The sequence below is a fragment of the Triturus cristatus genome, chromosome 2_2 (assembly GCF_964204655.1).
Source record: "Triturus cristatus chromosome 2_2, aTriCri1.1, whole genome shotgun sequence".
Taxonomy (NCBI): domain Eukaryota; kingdom Metazoa; phylum Chordata; class Amphibia; order Caudata; family Salamandridae; genus Triturus; species Triturus cristatus.
This window is the reverse complement of record NC_140582.1, coordinates 91,760,379-91,775,082: the sequence shown is the minus strand read 5'-3', so window position 1 is coordinate 91,775,082 and position 14,704 is coordinate 91,760,379. Positions and strand designations below refer to the sequence as shown.

Here is a 14,704-nt window from a genome sequence, read left to right as displayed (position 1 = left end):
CACGCGACCAGCGGTCACCGGAAGGTCCAGTGGCCAGTTGGCAACTGTCTTGGTCAATTCCAGCCATTCCCAAATCTGTGATTCAATAAATAAAGGCATCATATAGGTACAGAGGCAGTTGGGATGATGCAGATTTACCTATTTGATTGTGAGGGTAGTAGAGTAGCTCAGTACCACAGATGATGTTTATGACTCCTGGGCAGCTTTCTGAGGTGACCTTGTGCCTTTCAGGCTAGGCTCGATCTGGCGAGATGCCCTCTACAAAGATCCTTTTAGTGATCTGGGCCTTGTTTGCCATTGATTCACTTATATTTGTCAGGCTCAGTCCAGGTCTTTCAGGAGGCAAGTATATCTTTCCGTCTCTCCACAGGTTCAGTATCAGGACAATTCCGCAAACGCAGCCCCTGTCTGGAGAGAGAGTGACGACCTTGGAGCAGTTCCACTCCTCATTCTTCTGTGTCTTCCCTCCAGATGCTGGCATACAGGACCTCCTTGCTCGTGTGATATACACTGACCCTGTGACTGGCTGAGGTGACCTATGGTTATCTCCGCAGTTGGCCAACCATGGCCAGATGGAGAGGTTGAATTATTTGAATGTTTAGGGGCACCTCCAGTGCTGTAGGGATATGTTCCTAGTGTGACAGCTACATGGGAAGGACAATGGGCTCTGCTGACTAGTTCAGGCCGGCTCCTGGAGGTGTAGAAAGGATTCTATCTGGCAACGATTCTCACAAGTGGAGTGTTGGTCAAGAAGAGTAAAAGAGTTGGGGTGGTATTTCGCAATGACATGAAGTCCCTATTTCTTCAAAGACCTGGAGCGCAAAAAGAAGGGACTTCATAGAAGAGAGGGCTGCTTTCCACCCCATCCCACCAGGCTTATCTGGTTTGGTGAGGAGATTGGAAGATGTGTACTTGCAAACTGATGTGACCAAAAGGACTACACCATCTCCACACAGGGTAGACCATCTTCTTGCAGAACACACACATATGAAGCGCAGTGGACATTAGTACTCCGCAGCCCATTCATAGAGAGTAAAACCAACACATACTCCACACTCCGCTCAGTCTTCTTTAATGCATGTACCGGACATGCTGAAAATAAAGGACCCCGGTTAATGGAGACTGAAAAGATTTTCCACAGGGGACTGATATGTAGTCTTTTTCTCCTCTCTACAAGGGTACAGGTAAAAAGACCTGTGCCCTGGCTAGAGTACACAGAGCAGTAGTCCCTCTCACAAAGTGGAGTGCACTTTGGGCATCCCCTCCTTATCAACTCCCAACTCTGATGTCTGAAAGTCATGCAAACAAAGGAACCCACAGAGGGCTTACATAACTGTTGTGCTCCCTGGGGAGAAACACACAGGGCTTTTTGGAAATGCACCTGAGCAGAGCTGCACATCTTCATGAAGCTATGCAGTAGACTTTTGTACCAACAATTACTCATTATTGTGCAAACTTAAAGCCACTATTGAGGAAAACTAGCATGAAACTCGTGCGACTAACCCATTAAGTAAGATTGTTCAGCTTTGATGATCAAACTGCCTTCTAAATGTAGATAAAAATTAAGAAGAGAATGATATGGATCCTTGAACTTCAAAAGCTAGACTGATATCATAGAATTAGACTACTCTTTGATTTCACATATATATGATTTTTATACATTTTATGCCCAATACCTGTTTTGTACCTGCCCAGGTAGTGTCCTCCAATCTCGGTAAATTTGTTGCTTATTTTTTACTTCCAAGTTTTGATAATTATGATATCTGTTTGGCGTATAACTCATTTAAATTCAATTAGAGTTGATAATAAGTTGTTACATACAAAGGTCCGGTGCACACGTCAGATAAATTGGTTCAAAACAACATGAATTAACATAAATATTTTGTGTTTGAGCAAAATTGAAAACAGGGTCGACAAGAAATAGTATTTGTTCGTTTTAAATGCTGTGAACCTCCTTTTGGAGGAAAATACGAAGAAGAAGCCAGCCGACACGTGTTTCGTCAAGCGGGTAGTCACCCGTGACTCTTCAGGGCTGAAAATGGTCAAGATGTGCGAGATCGGGTAACCGGTGTTAAATGGGAGAACGGCCATGTATCCGGAACGACCGAACGAACACTTCCACATACTGCTCTTACAGACGGATGTATCCGCCCGTCTCCGAGTGTTCCAGTTAACTTTTCAGGATACTCGATACTGTTTATGCGCCAATACATGGCTGTTCTCCCATTTCCTATACCCGTACATCGAACCGGGTTGGAATTAACACCGGTTCCCCGATCTCGCACATCTTGACCATTTTCAGCCCTGAAGAGTCACGGGTGACTACCCGCTTGCGAAACACGTGTCAGCTGGTTTCTTCTTCGTGTTTTCCTCCAAAAGGAGGTTCACAGCATATAAAACGAACGAATACTATTTCTTGTCGACCCTGTCTTCAATTTTGCTCAAACACGAAATATTTATGTTAATTCATGTTGTTTTGAACCAATTTATCTGACGTGTGCACCGGACCTTTGTATGTATTGTACAGGGTGAGGCCCTCGCCCACTCTTTTTTCAGGGGTTTTGGGTTCCCTCTGACCTGGTAGCACCGTTTCCTTTGATAACAATTTCCTACTTCACCGCCACCTGTTGAGTGCGCCATTCTTCCTGTATACTTAAAACCCTATGCAGAAATGATAATAGGTTGTAATTACCCTCTCTTGAGCCCAAATAAAATTTCATAGTTTAAAGCTTCCTTTAAATGTCAACCAATAGACAGCTGTGAGAGGCCGATAGCAACATTTGGAGGGTATGTTTTCAGCAATAGCCCCTCAAATCTTAATTTTTTCATGGCTCATTAAGTACTAAGTCTTTTGGTGATAAAGTGTTAAAGGAGAAAAGGCCTTGATACAGCTATTGATGGAGGTAACTTAACATTGATATACCAAATAATTACAATACATCATTGTTCTCACTGTCAATTTAATCTATAATATGATAAACACCTGGGATCCTTTACGACTAGATCTCTATTACAGTTGTCGTTCTGTAGCAGCTTATTTGAATAGTTTAGATGATCTGATACACCTCAGATAACTATTGTGAGGAATGTATTCAAAATATACTAATGATTCTAGAGTTAGGGAATGTTAGGAATATTTTGTGTATTGTCCTATTATGTCCTAGGTGTAAGAAGCTGGCTCTTTATATAGTATACCAAAAAGAGGTATACTGCGCAATGAGTCCAGGTATTCCCTAATAATTGGACATAGGTTTACTCTAGCAATCCAAGGTGCTCTCTTAGGGGGTAGTGTGGTCGAGGAGCCTTAGGATTATCAGAGAATAGTGTTAGACATCTGCAAAACACACACACAGCCAATAAATGATTCACACGACTCCAGGAGATCCACACCAATTTATAAAAATAACATATATATTTAGGCACCAGAATCATGCAAACAAGGCAGCACCAAGAGATCACATTAAGTTGCACTGGGGCAGCCGGGTGCAGAGGTGCAATACAGTGTTGAGGGCCCAACGTTAGTCTATGGGGACCAGTCTTCGTGAAAAGAGGCTGCAGGTTTGGAGTGGGCGGCCTGTTGGGCTTAACCAGCCAATGGGCTCAGCTCTCACAATGCTAGGGAACGTGGGGACACCTTTGGTCCTCTTCTCCACGGGCCAGGGGTGTCTTTAGGCGTAGGGTTTCATCACCGGGAGAAGTCGCGGTAGAGGGGGCATTCAAACAGAGGCTTAATTTGGCTTCGGGAAGTCCAGAGTGGGCATGTCTAAGGTGGGCTTTGTTTCTAGAGGGCTGGGGGAACATTCTGGCACCGTTGGCCCACTTCAACTCGTGCTTGGAGTGACTGGTGCAGTGATGCTTGCCGGTGTTGGGTTTTCACAGAGTCCTCTTTGGATGCCTATGCTGCTTCATGGGAGTTCTTGAGTCTTCGGAGGAGTGCTGGCAGTCCTCCCAGGCTTTGGAGGATCAGCAGGTTGCAGTGTGAGACTACTTTAGCGCAATTGTCTAGAATAGGCGAACAGGCCAGCAGGGTTTGTGCCAAGTCAGTTTCTTCTTCTTTTTCTGTTCTTGCTTTTCGCAGTTTCTCATTCCTTCTTCTTTTGGTCGTCAGGATCTGATTTTCTGGTGCATGGGGCTCCCCAAAATACAAGATTTAATGGCATTATGGGAGTGTAGGCAGCAGGCTACCGACCCCTGGGGTCACTACACCCCCTATATGACTCCTTCCTGTGAGAAGTGGTCATAACCCTGTCCCAGAGTTCCTAAGTTTGCCATCACCAAGATGGCAGACTCTGAAAAGTCGTAACCACTTCAGGTAGCTCACCTTAGGGGTGGTACTAGCCTGAGGGTTGGCACACCTATCCGACTACTAATTTTCCAGCATATCCAGGCACCAAATGGCCCCCGGACAGAGGTGGGGGGTTCGACATCCTCTCCTGTGAGGGAAGCCAGATTTGCATACCAAAGGCAGTGGGCTCTTTGAAGCTCCCTACTTTGGAATGCTAATTCGCAGGTCTTCCTGTGGGAGAGGGTGTTAACATCCTCTGCCTGAGCTGGCTCTTTGGGGTCAGAAACTCGTCTGGGGTGGCTGGCTCGCTAAGACCAGTCCATGAGCACACCAGTAGTTGGTAGGTTTTCAGGGTGTACCTCTAAGATGCCATCTGGGTGCATGTATTAATAGATTTAAAACTGGAATCAGTGTGGGCTTATTAATATGGGATGTATGATAACTATCATCTCTGGTTTCAGTGAAGCCATCATGTTGCTGGGGAACTCATTTTCACTTGTGTCTAGCACATGTACTTAAAATGGCTTCCCTAATGAATTGTACGGGCAGCAATGGAACTGACCAGCTCAGGGGCACAGCTGCTCATGCAGATATGTCCACATATGTAGTATAGTGCACCCGCCGTAGGGCTGTAGGGGGTACTTACTTATATTTCATGCAGTGTCTGTGCGCATGGCAAAGAGGGATGTGGGTCATGTTGTGCTTTCAGTTTTGTCTGCACCAAGACACCCAGCCTGCAGTGGCAGTCTGTATGTGTTTGGTGAGGGGTCCCTTAGTGTGGCACAATTTGTGCTGCAGCCATCAAGAACCCTCTTTAGCCTCTTTCCCTTGGTACCAAGAGTACCTTTTACTAGAGACTTATAGGGAGTGCTAAAGGTATTGCCAATTGGGGAAAAAATTGTAAAGTTTTGGGAAAGAGATCTGACACTGGGGACCTGGTTAGCATGAACCCAGTGCACCTCCAGTCAAAATCACATCAAGTACCATGCAAAAAATAGGAGTGACAATGTCAAAAAGGAGCACTTTCCTACACTAGGTACATGGCAATGCTGTGTTTTGCACCTGGCATAGGGATTGTAGGTGGGGCTAGCACTAACCCTACTGTGTATGGCTGCTATCCCATTTACGTGTACCATTTGCCGACTGCATGGACAACCCTGACAAGAAAGTACATCTGGCATATTACACCATACTGTATCCTATTGTTGTACTAGTTGTAGCATTGTTGTTCAACACAAATGCAGGCTTGCCCATCCCAACCTAGCTCTTAACCAGTTATAATGCAACTATCCACAAGCCGGTATTTAGATAAGGGTGATGATAAGTCTTTCTCTTTTTTCGTCTGTAACTGTCATGATGATCATACTTATGCTATTTTAAATTACATTAACTCATAAAAATAATAGGATTGATTATTACTGATACATCTTTGTTTTCATATTATGTTATCTTTCCTAGTACCAGAGTGCTTTAGGGTGGAAGATTATTGAGAGACTGTTTAGATGTGTGTCCAGGAGAAGACCTATTTCGGCATTTTTTTGTTGGTCATTAATGTTTTCTATATGGTTTTCTGTCCCTTTTTGTTTTAGTCTGTGCCTTGCTTCTTTCTCTTTTTACTTTCCCCTTCAGTGTTTGGATGAAAAGAATATCTCCTTTTTGGAGGTGGATTTCTTTCTAATAGCGTTGCTCTCTCTAAAATCACTCATTGTTTTGCAGTAATTATTTCTGGGTTCATAATGTCCGACCTGTTCTTTTATGTTTAAACTAAGCTGTATCACTTCATTTTAAACAGCTATGTTACCCTGTAAAATAAACAGAACATTGTAGACTACTACAACTACTTTAAGGGTGCAAAGGTTTTGTTTGTGTGTTTTTTTTCCTTTGTAACAAGAGAACAAAACGAATGAAATAAATGCAATTAAGCCAAAGTAGAATGGATCAATAGTGTCCCTTTTAAATAATTGTCTTATAACTTGAAGTGCTAACCTGTAGGTAGAATCTTGGAAGAAGGATGGTGGTTCCTTTCTCACAAGTCGCAGCTATATGTGAGGCAACTGCAGACCTACCAACCTTCTGGAAATTGAAAGAGTCACTGAAAGTGATGCCAACAAATATCACTTGCATAGTTACATTATTTGAATTTGATGCTTTCCCTATTTTTGGCAGAGGGTCAAATTATAAATGCAGATCCCCCTTAAGTTTCCCTCTTCACCCATCTTGTTGCTGAGAACAAAAGGAAAATTCCTAAACCAATAGCAGAAGAATTCCCTTTCTTTTTCCTCACTTCCGTTAACTCAGCCAAGACTACCTTCTAACTGACTTCCCCTATCACGATCAATTTGGCTCACCCGTAATAGATCCAATCTGTATCGTTGACTATTTGTGCACAGACGTCTTGCTAGTCTGGTATAAAGTGAAGGTCATTAGAAGAAATACCTCACTGTAATTTAATGGAAAAACAAGGAGCCCACCTCGCTTTAAAATCTTGATCCCATCCACGAAAACGTTATACCCTGAAATTTAAAAATAATGTGCTGCTGAGCAAAGGAATAGATTCCTGAGTTCATGGCAGTTCATATATTCATGCCTGGAAAATTACTGTCAAATGATTCAAAAGTTTAGAAACATATTTTCTATAAGTTTAGAAACATATTTTCTATATATCATCATTTCAGGTTGTGGCATTCTGGAGAACTATTTTACTCCCCGTTTCTCCCCTGAAAGGAGACTCAGTCCAACTCTGTAGAGATAAACTGATCGGTATTTAGGGTTGTACGTCTGGCCCACAGTCAGTAAATATTATAGATCAGGAGGGCTTTGTAGCTTTTAATTCTCCCACCATCCCTTCGAATAATGGGAGGCCTAAGGTGGTTTGATGACTTTTGTTACGACAAGGTTTGCCCCACGAATTAAGAAGAGCTTTTTAAAGTCTCCCTATTATCAATTCATCACTTTCATATTAGGCATTAGGTCATCATGGTTATAAATGTCTATAATAATGATTTTGATTCATGCAACTTTATCTGGAAATCTCCTACTCGGATAACATCATTTCACTCAACACTACCCTAACGCCTACTCAAAATTGGTTAACCGAGAACCACCTCCTGCTCAACACCTCCAAAACTGAATTCCTTCTCTTCTCTCCTCCGAATCACACTCCCAAGCTAGATCGTGGGTTGAATCACCTCACTACCTTCAACTGCTCCCCCCTCATTATAGATTCAGCCAATCTCTCAGAATTACCCTTGACAATCACCTGAACATGCAGAATCATATCAGCAATGTCTGTAAGGGAGCTAATCACTTGATGAGGATACTCAGAAATAGTAAACCATTCCTTCCACAAGCTGACTTCAAGCAGGTGGTCCAAGCGCTTGTTCTTCCGAGACTAGACTATGGCAGTGCTACGCTCTGTGGCCCCCCAGATACACCTTGGCTCCATTAAGAGCATCACTGAACTCTGCGTCAAGATTAGTGATGGGCACCAAAAGAAATGTGCACATATCCCCAGTCCTAAAATCCCTTAAGTGGTTGCCCTACGAAGCACGAATTCAGCTAAAGATCGCTTGTCTGTCGCACAAAGCCCTCCATTTCAAAACCTCCAGCTACCTAGCGCAAAAGCTTGAATTATCCGGAGGTGGAAGACCCTCAAGAAGTGCTAACTCTTTCCTCCTGAAACCACAGATCTTTAGCAAAAATAGAACTTGCCACCGAGCCTTCTCCGGCGCTGCCCCGAAGATCTGGAACTCTCTTCCACTGGAAATATGCAGAATCTCCTCCACGGTTGCTTTCAAATAGGAAACTAAAAGATTCCTGATGAACAAGTTCTTACCTTAAATGGGATAAGATTTTCTGCTCTAAGTCATTGACCTTACAAACGTGAGACCTTCTTTAGAGGCTACTTTATTGACCCTACCGTTTGGTCCGTTCTGAGCACGCTATGTAACAGTTATTGTATTTATCTTCTCTGACCCCGCTGTCATGCAATTGTTCTGTTTTGTTATTCTTATCTAATGCCGATAGTACATTTATTACCTGCCTCCATCCTTTTGTAAAGCGCTCTGATATCCTTCGGGATCTTGTTCGTGCTATGTAAAACTTTAAAAATAAAATAAATAAATACCTGGACCTTATTCATCTACAAAAGGTTTGGCACGTAAACAGGGAGACAATGAATACTCCAAAGGAATCAGCAATACCCTGTGATATTCTCTACATTAATAAGATCCCCACTTCTATGTGCTTCTCAATCTTTTCCACTGTATGTTGACAAGCACACATTTACTATCTTAAACAAAATGATGAGAGAAACAGTCTGAGCATCAGAAGAAGCTAGTCAGGCTTTCGAAATCCCGCAAATTGATTTTCCTTCTGAAGGAGGACTGTAAAATGTATGCAAACATCTGTGAACCAGCTGTACACCAGCTTTACTCACTAATATTCCACTCTCAGATTGAATTCATGTAAGGTGTGCTAGCTTGTGACAATACCAGAGTCCTGGCACACATGATTAATGTGGCTAGAAGTCCTCCAGCTACATGTCTGGGAAAGCTAGTATGCCAAAAAGGCATTCAGCATTTTTTCCTGGCCCTTATTAGAAGATGTTATGAACGAGTATGACTTGAGTTCCTCATTTATTACAGCAGACTTGACAGCAGGTCTTATGATCATCTTGTTCCAGCCCTTGGGAAGTCCTTGGGAAGCTGGCTGTCAAGCAGGCACCAGCACTGGTTGTACAGGAGTCCTGTGAGTGCTCTGAGGAGCGCTCTCTCGTTTGGTCGGAGAAAACATTGAAATGGAACAAGTGTGTCAGTGTTTACCACTTTTATACAGTAAAAGCAGACTGGAGATATGGATCCACTGGTGGAACTGTCAGAACTGCTTTTAGTGTTGTTCTCCTCTCAAGTGCCCTTCCAATGCTGCTTTTTTTTAGAACCACAGCTTTTGTCTTGACTGATGCGTCTCACAGCAAGGTAGTCTCTATCCAGCATAAGCCACAAAAGAGCCACAATGAGGTTTGAACGTATTGCACCTAACCGACAAAACACATGATTGTTTGATTTACCTCCTCCTTGATGGACTGGAACCTGCACCTCCCCTCCTCCCCAGCGCCTTGAGACCCTTACGGGTGAGTAGTTGCGCTTAACAACCACATGATTGATTGAGACATCAGTCACACTTAACAGTGATCAAGGGAAAAACAGAAGGATGGCCTCACCTAGAGGGTTGCTTTCACTTTAAACAACAGAGACTGGAGTCTTACCCTTTAACTCACCACTACCAACTGGCAGTGCTACAGGAAAACCAGTCAGCCGCCTCTTCAGCAAAAGGCATAATCGGATTCCCAAAGGAACCTCGGCTCCACTCTCCCCACTCCAGTGTCTAGGTCTTTTCACTCATGCTTTAACACTGTCAACAAACCACTTCCATTGGCTGGGAAAACAACCTCCCCTTCATATTGTGCATGGCCAAGGGCATCCAAAATGTATTTCACAGGACTCCATTACTTTGGCTTCGCCATACGCACAATGCAGGTACCATGCAGGCTACATACAAATGCACACAACAAACGTTTGGGATGTTAGTGCTAGGATCTGGGTCAGTGCATAGTAGCAGAACTTTTGCATGAGTGGGCCAGTATTCCTCCACTCCAGTGGCACGGATAAATTAATCGGTAACAAAGATGGAATCACAAAATAGGGTACTCTGCCACCACTGTTTTACATGCTAAACTCCTAACATAGACAGTAGTCTACTGTCCGTAAAATGAGGGCACACTTGATGTGCCCCTCAAGGTTCCAGTAAAGGTCCAGGAACTTACTCATGTCAATGGAGAGGCCTCTGCATACACACAAGATTAGTGTAGGCCAGCGGCCAAAAGCAAAAACCATGTTACCAGACACTTGCTGTTGGACACTCAGGGCAGGGGAACACACACCATGCAGTGGACATTTGCACCCCTACAGACTACTTTCTTTTTGTTGGTCGAAGTATTTTACAGTTTCGGGGTACTCCCTTAATAAATACAAGCTGCTTAACATTCACTGTACAAAATCAATGATCTTTGGGGTTAGGTGCAAACAAACTGGCCCTCTGAAGTATTTGGTGATTCCTTTTGATTCTTTCACCAGTAAAACTGGGGTTCAGTGTTAAATTTACCCTGGAGAATGTTAATGGACTTCACCCTTAAATGGTCACCAACATGACTGTCATAGTGGAGTACAGAAAAAGCTAATAAAATCACCCACAAGCCAAAAAACTAACACCCCTCTACATTGTTGTTGAGGAGGTTTCCACCCTCCTTTAACCCCTTCCCCCGCTCATGACGGAACCGCTCCGTCATGAGCCACGGTTGCCGTGTGCTCATGACGGAACGGTTCCGTCATGACACGACCGTTGGCGGCCGCTCCGCCCACGCGGCGCTGTTTCCCCGCCTGTGCGGGGGGACAACGCAACTGGGCGGAGTCATGATGGAACCGTTCCGTCATGAGCACAGCTCAACTGTGGCTCATGACGGAGCGGCTCCGTCATGAGCACAGCGCCACCGCGCTGCCCCCCCGCACCCCCCAGCGCCGCGGCGGAATTCCCGCCGCGGCGAAGGGGTTAAAAACGAATTAAACACAGCAATTTATAATTTCCTATGGGCTGGAAAAAAGCTCTGCAGTAAAATCTAAGCTCAATCATCAGATCATGGAATGAGAGCTTATTTCTGCAATCACCATCTTTCTTGAATGCAATGCTGAATGGGTCAGTCAGTACTATGGCCAGTAATAGCGCCAGAAAGAAAACGAACTAGCCAATCCCTTACCTCTTCAAGTCATTGCCGCAAAGAAACAGCACGTGACAAGGTGTGTTACCATAAAGAAGATGCATTCCAGTATGACAGTCTTGGGGAGAGAGGAACACAAGCAACCGCTATCCTTGCCATCCAGAACCATTCTGCATCGTCCGAACGCCCAATTGTCGCAATGGACGACACTGGGTCAATGGACCAAGCCACACAACAGCGTGCAAGCACAAACATGGTTGCATGAGCAGCTTTAGGCACAGAAGGATTGCCTGGCTACCATGCACCACAACACTGTCTTTCTTGAATGCCATGCTGGATAGGTCAGTCAGTTCTATGACCAGTAACTCCAATGTCTCTAAATAAAAAACAAAGTAACCAATCCCTTACCTTCCAGTCATTATTCCTCACTGAATAGATAAAATTCCACTTGCTGTACATTTGCGAACGGTGCTATAGTGAGCCAGTCAAAACTTTTTACAGCAGTTTTATAGCTCATTACATTGCATGCAATTTATTTACAAACGTACATTTTTAAAAAAAACAATGAAATACCAGTCTGAGTTAGCACTAAAATACCAATGGGGTTATTTAGAATTTGGCAGATGTAAGATAACCACAATAGCTCCCATCCGCTCTATTCAAGTGTTTAGAACTGTAAACACTGCAAATAGGGTGGAATGGACATCGAACTATCTTTGGTGGATATCCCGCATCTGCCAAACTTTAAAAGATGCCCAAAGTCTTCAAATAAAGCATCTGACATAGTCTGCAAAGGATTCAATTTATTTGCAATGTTAACACACACATCCAAGTATAATTCACAAATAGCGCTCTCTATCACAAGAGGAGACCCATAGAGTTTTCCCCCAGATATTCGATGATAACAAGAATGTAAAAAAAATGATATTGTTAAACCGGTTTTGTGAAACGCCAAATGCAAGTTACAGAAGTCTATATTCTTGTCAGCAGGGCTAGTCTGTTTTCCTTTTTCGATGATACATAGTGGAAAAGAGTATGTAGATATTCATTTGCAATTTGTATTTACATAAAGCAGATTTCATGTGAATGTGCTACACGTATACAACCTACAGTTTCCAGTTTTTGCATAGTCCCTTTTGACAACTGTCTTCCAGCTATCCTTTTCTCCACCACTTGTTTCAATTTTCAAGCTCTAATTATACACTGTTTTGTTTCTTTGTCTTCTACATTCAGTTTTAACCTGTGCTGGCCAACCAGGGCCTCTTGTCTATTCCAAAACAATGATGTTTTGCCTTGCTCAGTGATATTTATCTCTCGGGTAGGTAGGTAATACAAAGTTTATTAGGCTAATTATCCATACAACATTCTAAAACAATAAAACAACCGGACATTCTTAAATTTACTTAAAAACCTTCTAGCTCCCCTCCCGAAACAGCACACAATATTTATACCCATCTTTACAACTCTGTTTGACAGCAAGTATAAAACTTGCAATTCATACTTTTGAGAGAGCGCATTTCGTACAGAAGCTCCATTGCCTCCAACCTTTGATATGTTTTGTATTTTTAAAACAAGGGTCTTAAAAACTTAATACGAGCAGGATTCTAAAATAAAAACACACAATCCATAAGTGCATGAGGCAAGGAGCATTGCTTTCAAATGACATGCACAAAATCCATTACCATTCCTAATCACATTTCACCTTTTACAGGATGAAAAGCTTTGATTACACCCTGCTCTCACTTTTAAAATTTCATTCTGTAATCTAGGGGCGGGAATCTGGGCCAAATAGGGGAAGACCGTGTCCTGGCCAAGGGCATTTAATGCAAAGCTGATCAAAGACTTTTCCCTTAGATAGGCCAGGTCCCAAAAAATGGCAACCTTTTCCACAGATTCTCTCAAAGCTAGCTTGCTGGGAAAAGGAGACCCAGTTTCTATTGTACCTCAAAGAGAGTGCATTTTTTCGAAATCCCTTAACCTGTTTCTTTCTTCCCTTGCCCATCTTCTTTCTCTACCAAAGATTTCACCCCAACACAATTTGGACAGCTTTGAGGCATTGCTATCTACAGATAGCTTGTTGAAAAATCTCAAGACACAGGAGTTTACCAACAAATTCTAGGAAACCAGATTCAATTCTCTCCTTATACCCTGAACCATGGTTCCTGGTGGCAGCGACAAGAGCCTTCCCCCTCCAACGGGTTCCAATCACAAGAGGGGTCAAGGGCAAGTACCTCTGCTCCATACAGCCCCAGAGTGGAGAATATTCCCTCCATAAGCCTAGATTAGGGGAGTGAGGGCCAAGCCTCAGTACTTCCAATTAAATCTAACCGAGCAACCAGCTTGCAGCATGGGCCTTTGCTTGACGTACCCCATATGTGTGTCCCATTTTAAGCTCCTATTGAAGGACAGGCTCTGATATTTGTAAGAATTCACTATTTCCACGTTTCGGGCATTCAGGTTCTATTTAAAGTTATTCACTTTCTTCCCCAAAGATCAGCACCTTGGTTTTCTCCAAATTAATTTTCAGCAAGTTCTGCAGGCTGTACCCTACAAGGGAGTCATGTTTTCCTTGCAGACTGATGTATCCAGCAGAACCAAGTCGTTTGTAACTCAATAGAACATTTGAAATGAAAACAACTGTTAATAAGTGCCTACAATCTGTAATTTGCACTTGTTTGACAATTTCAGCCCAGTCTCCGCTCAAGTATGACAAGTGGGATTTATTCCTATGCAGGTGGATTCTCTCATTGAAGCCTTTGGGACCAACAAGCAGAAACGAGCCTTAAATTCACGAAAAATGAATCAAGTTGGAAGCGAGACCTTAAGTGAAGCTGTGACAAAAGCAGCTGAGAACATTATTGAGACAAAAGGCGTTGCAGGTAAGCAGCATAGCACTGCGGAATGAAATGTTTCCGTATCATGTCATGCTACCCTTCTATCTCCATCCTGTTCATGTCATTCCAATGATATATTTTGTTTAGTTCATTCCTATAACCCAAGTCTCTTTGCCTTAGTAACAGCACCACCAAAAGAGATTGTTTTTTAACTGCTAATTACTCAAGAAGGGTCCTAGTTCAGTCGCTCTCCAATGCTCCTTTAAGAGCTACTATTGTAGATCAGTAACTCCAGTGAAAACTTTAATTTGTTTAGAAACATTTTGAAGGGCACTTAAGACACGTCTGGTTGGCTGCTGAAATCACTCCTGCAGTATTGTTTCTATGCCTCTCCTTCCTGTGTCCAGCCCAACAGTGACTTCACAAACTGAGGCTTTGCACCATTTTTACATTGCTTGCAGTATAGCACACAAATGAGGTTCAAGGAAGGGTTTCAAGATTTCTTTTTGCCTATTTTTTCTTTTTTGCAAAATTTTGATTCATAAACTGATTTTTTAAAATGTATAATGTCAATATGTCTCCATTTTTCTTTTCTCACTTGCGAGAGATATTGTTTACAACAAGCAGCTTGCAGCTTTCACATTGCTTGACATTTGTTGGCTTCATGGTCACTCTTATTTGCTGCCTTCTAATTGACCAGTGTGTGCTGGCTTCACTTCCTCTTCTTTTGCCTGGAGCATGGATCAAGTACTGATTGCTCCAGCTTGATTTCTGTCGTTCCACTATGATTGAGGCAATATTTTTATTTTTTCT

At 42.9% G+C, this 14,704-nt stretch overlaps 1 protein-coding gene across 1 annotated transcript in view; it reads left to right on the top strand.

The window, feature by feature from the left end:
- Positions 1-14,704, top strand: part of POLR1E (RNA polymerase I subunit E) — a 118,373-nt gene that overhangs the window by 54,216 nt on the left and 49,453 nt on the right. The window contains exon 6 of the mRNA XM_085641091.1: positions 13,792-13,936. Coding sequence (XP_085497217.1) covers positions 13,792-13,936 — 145 coding nt within the window. The remainder of the gene's footprint in view (positions 1-13,791; positions 13,937-14,704) is intronic.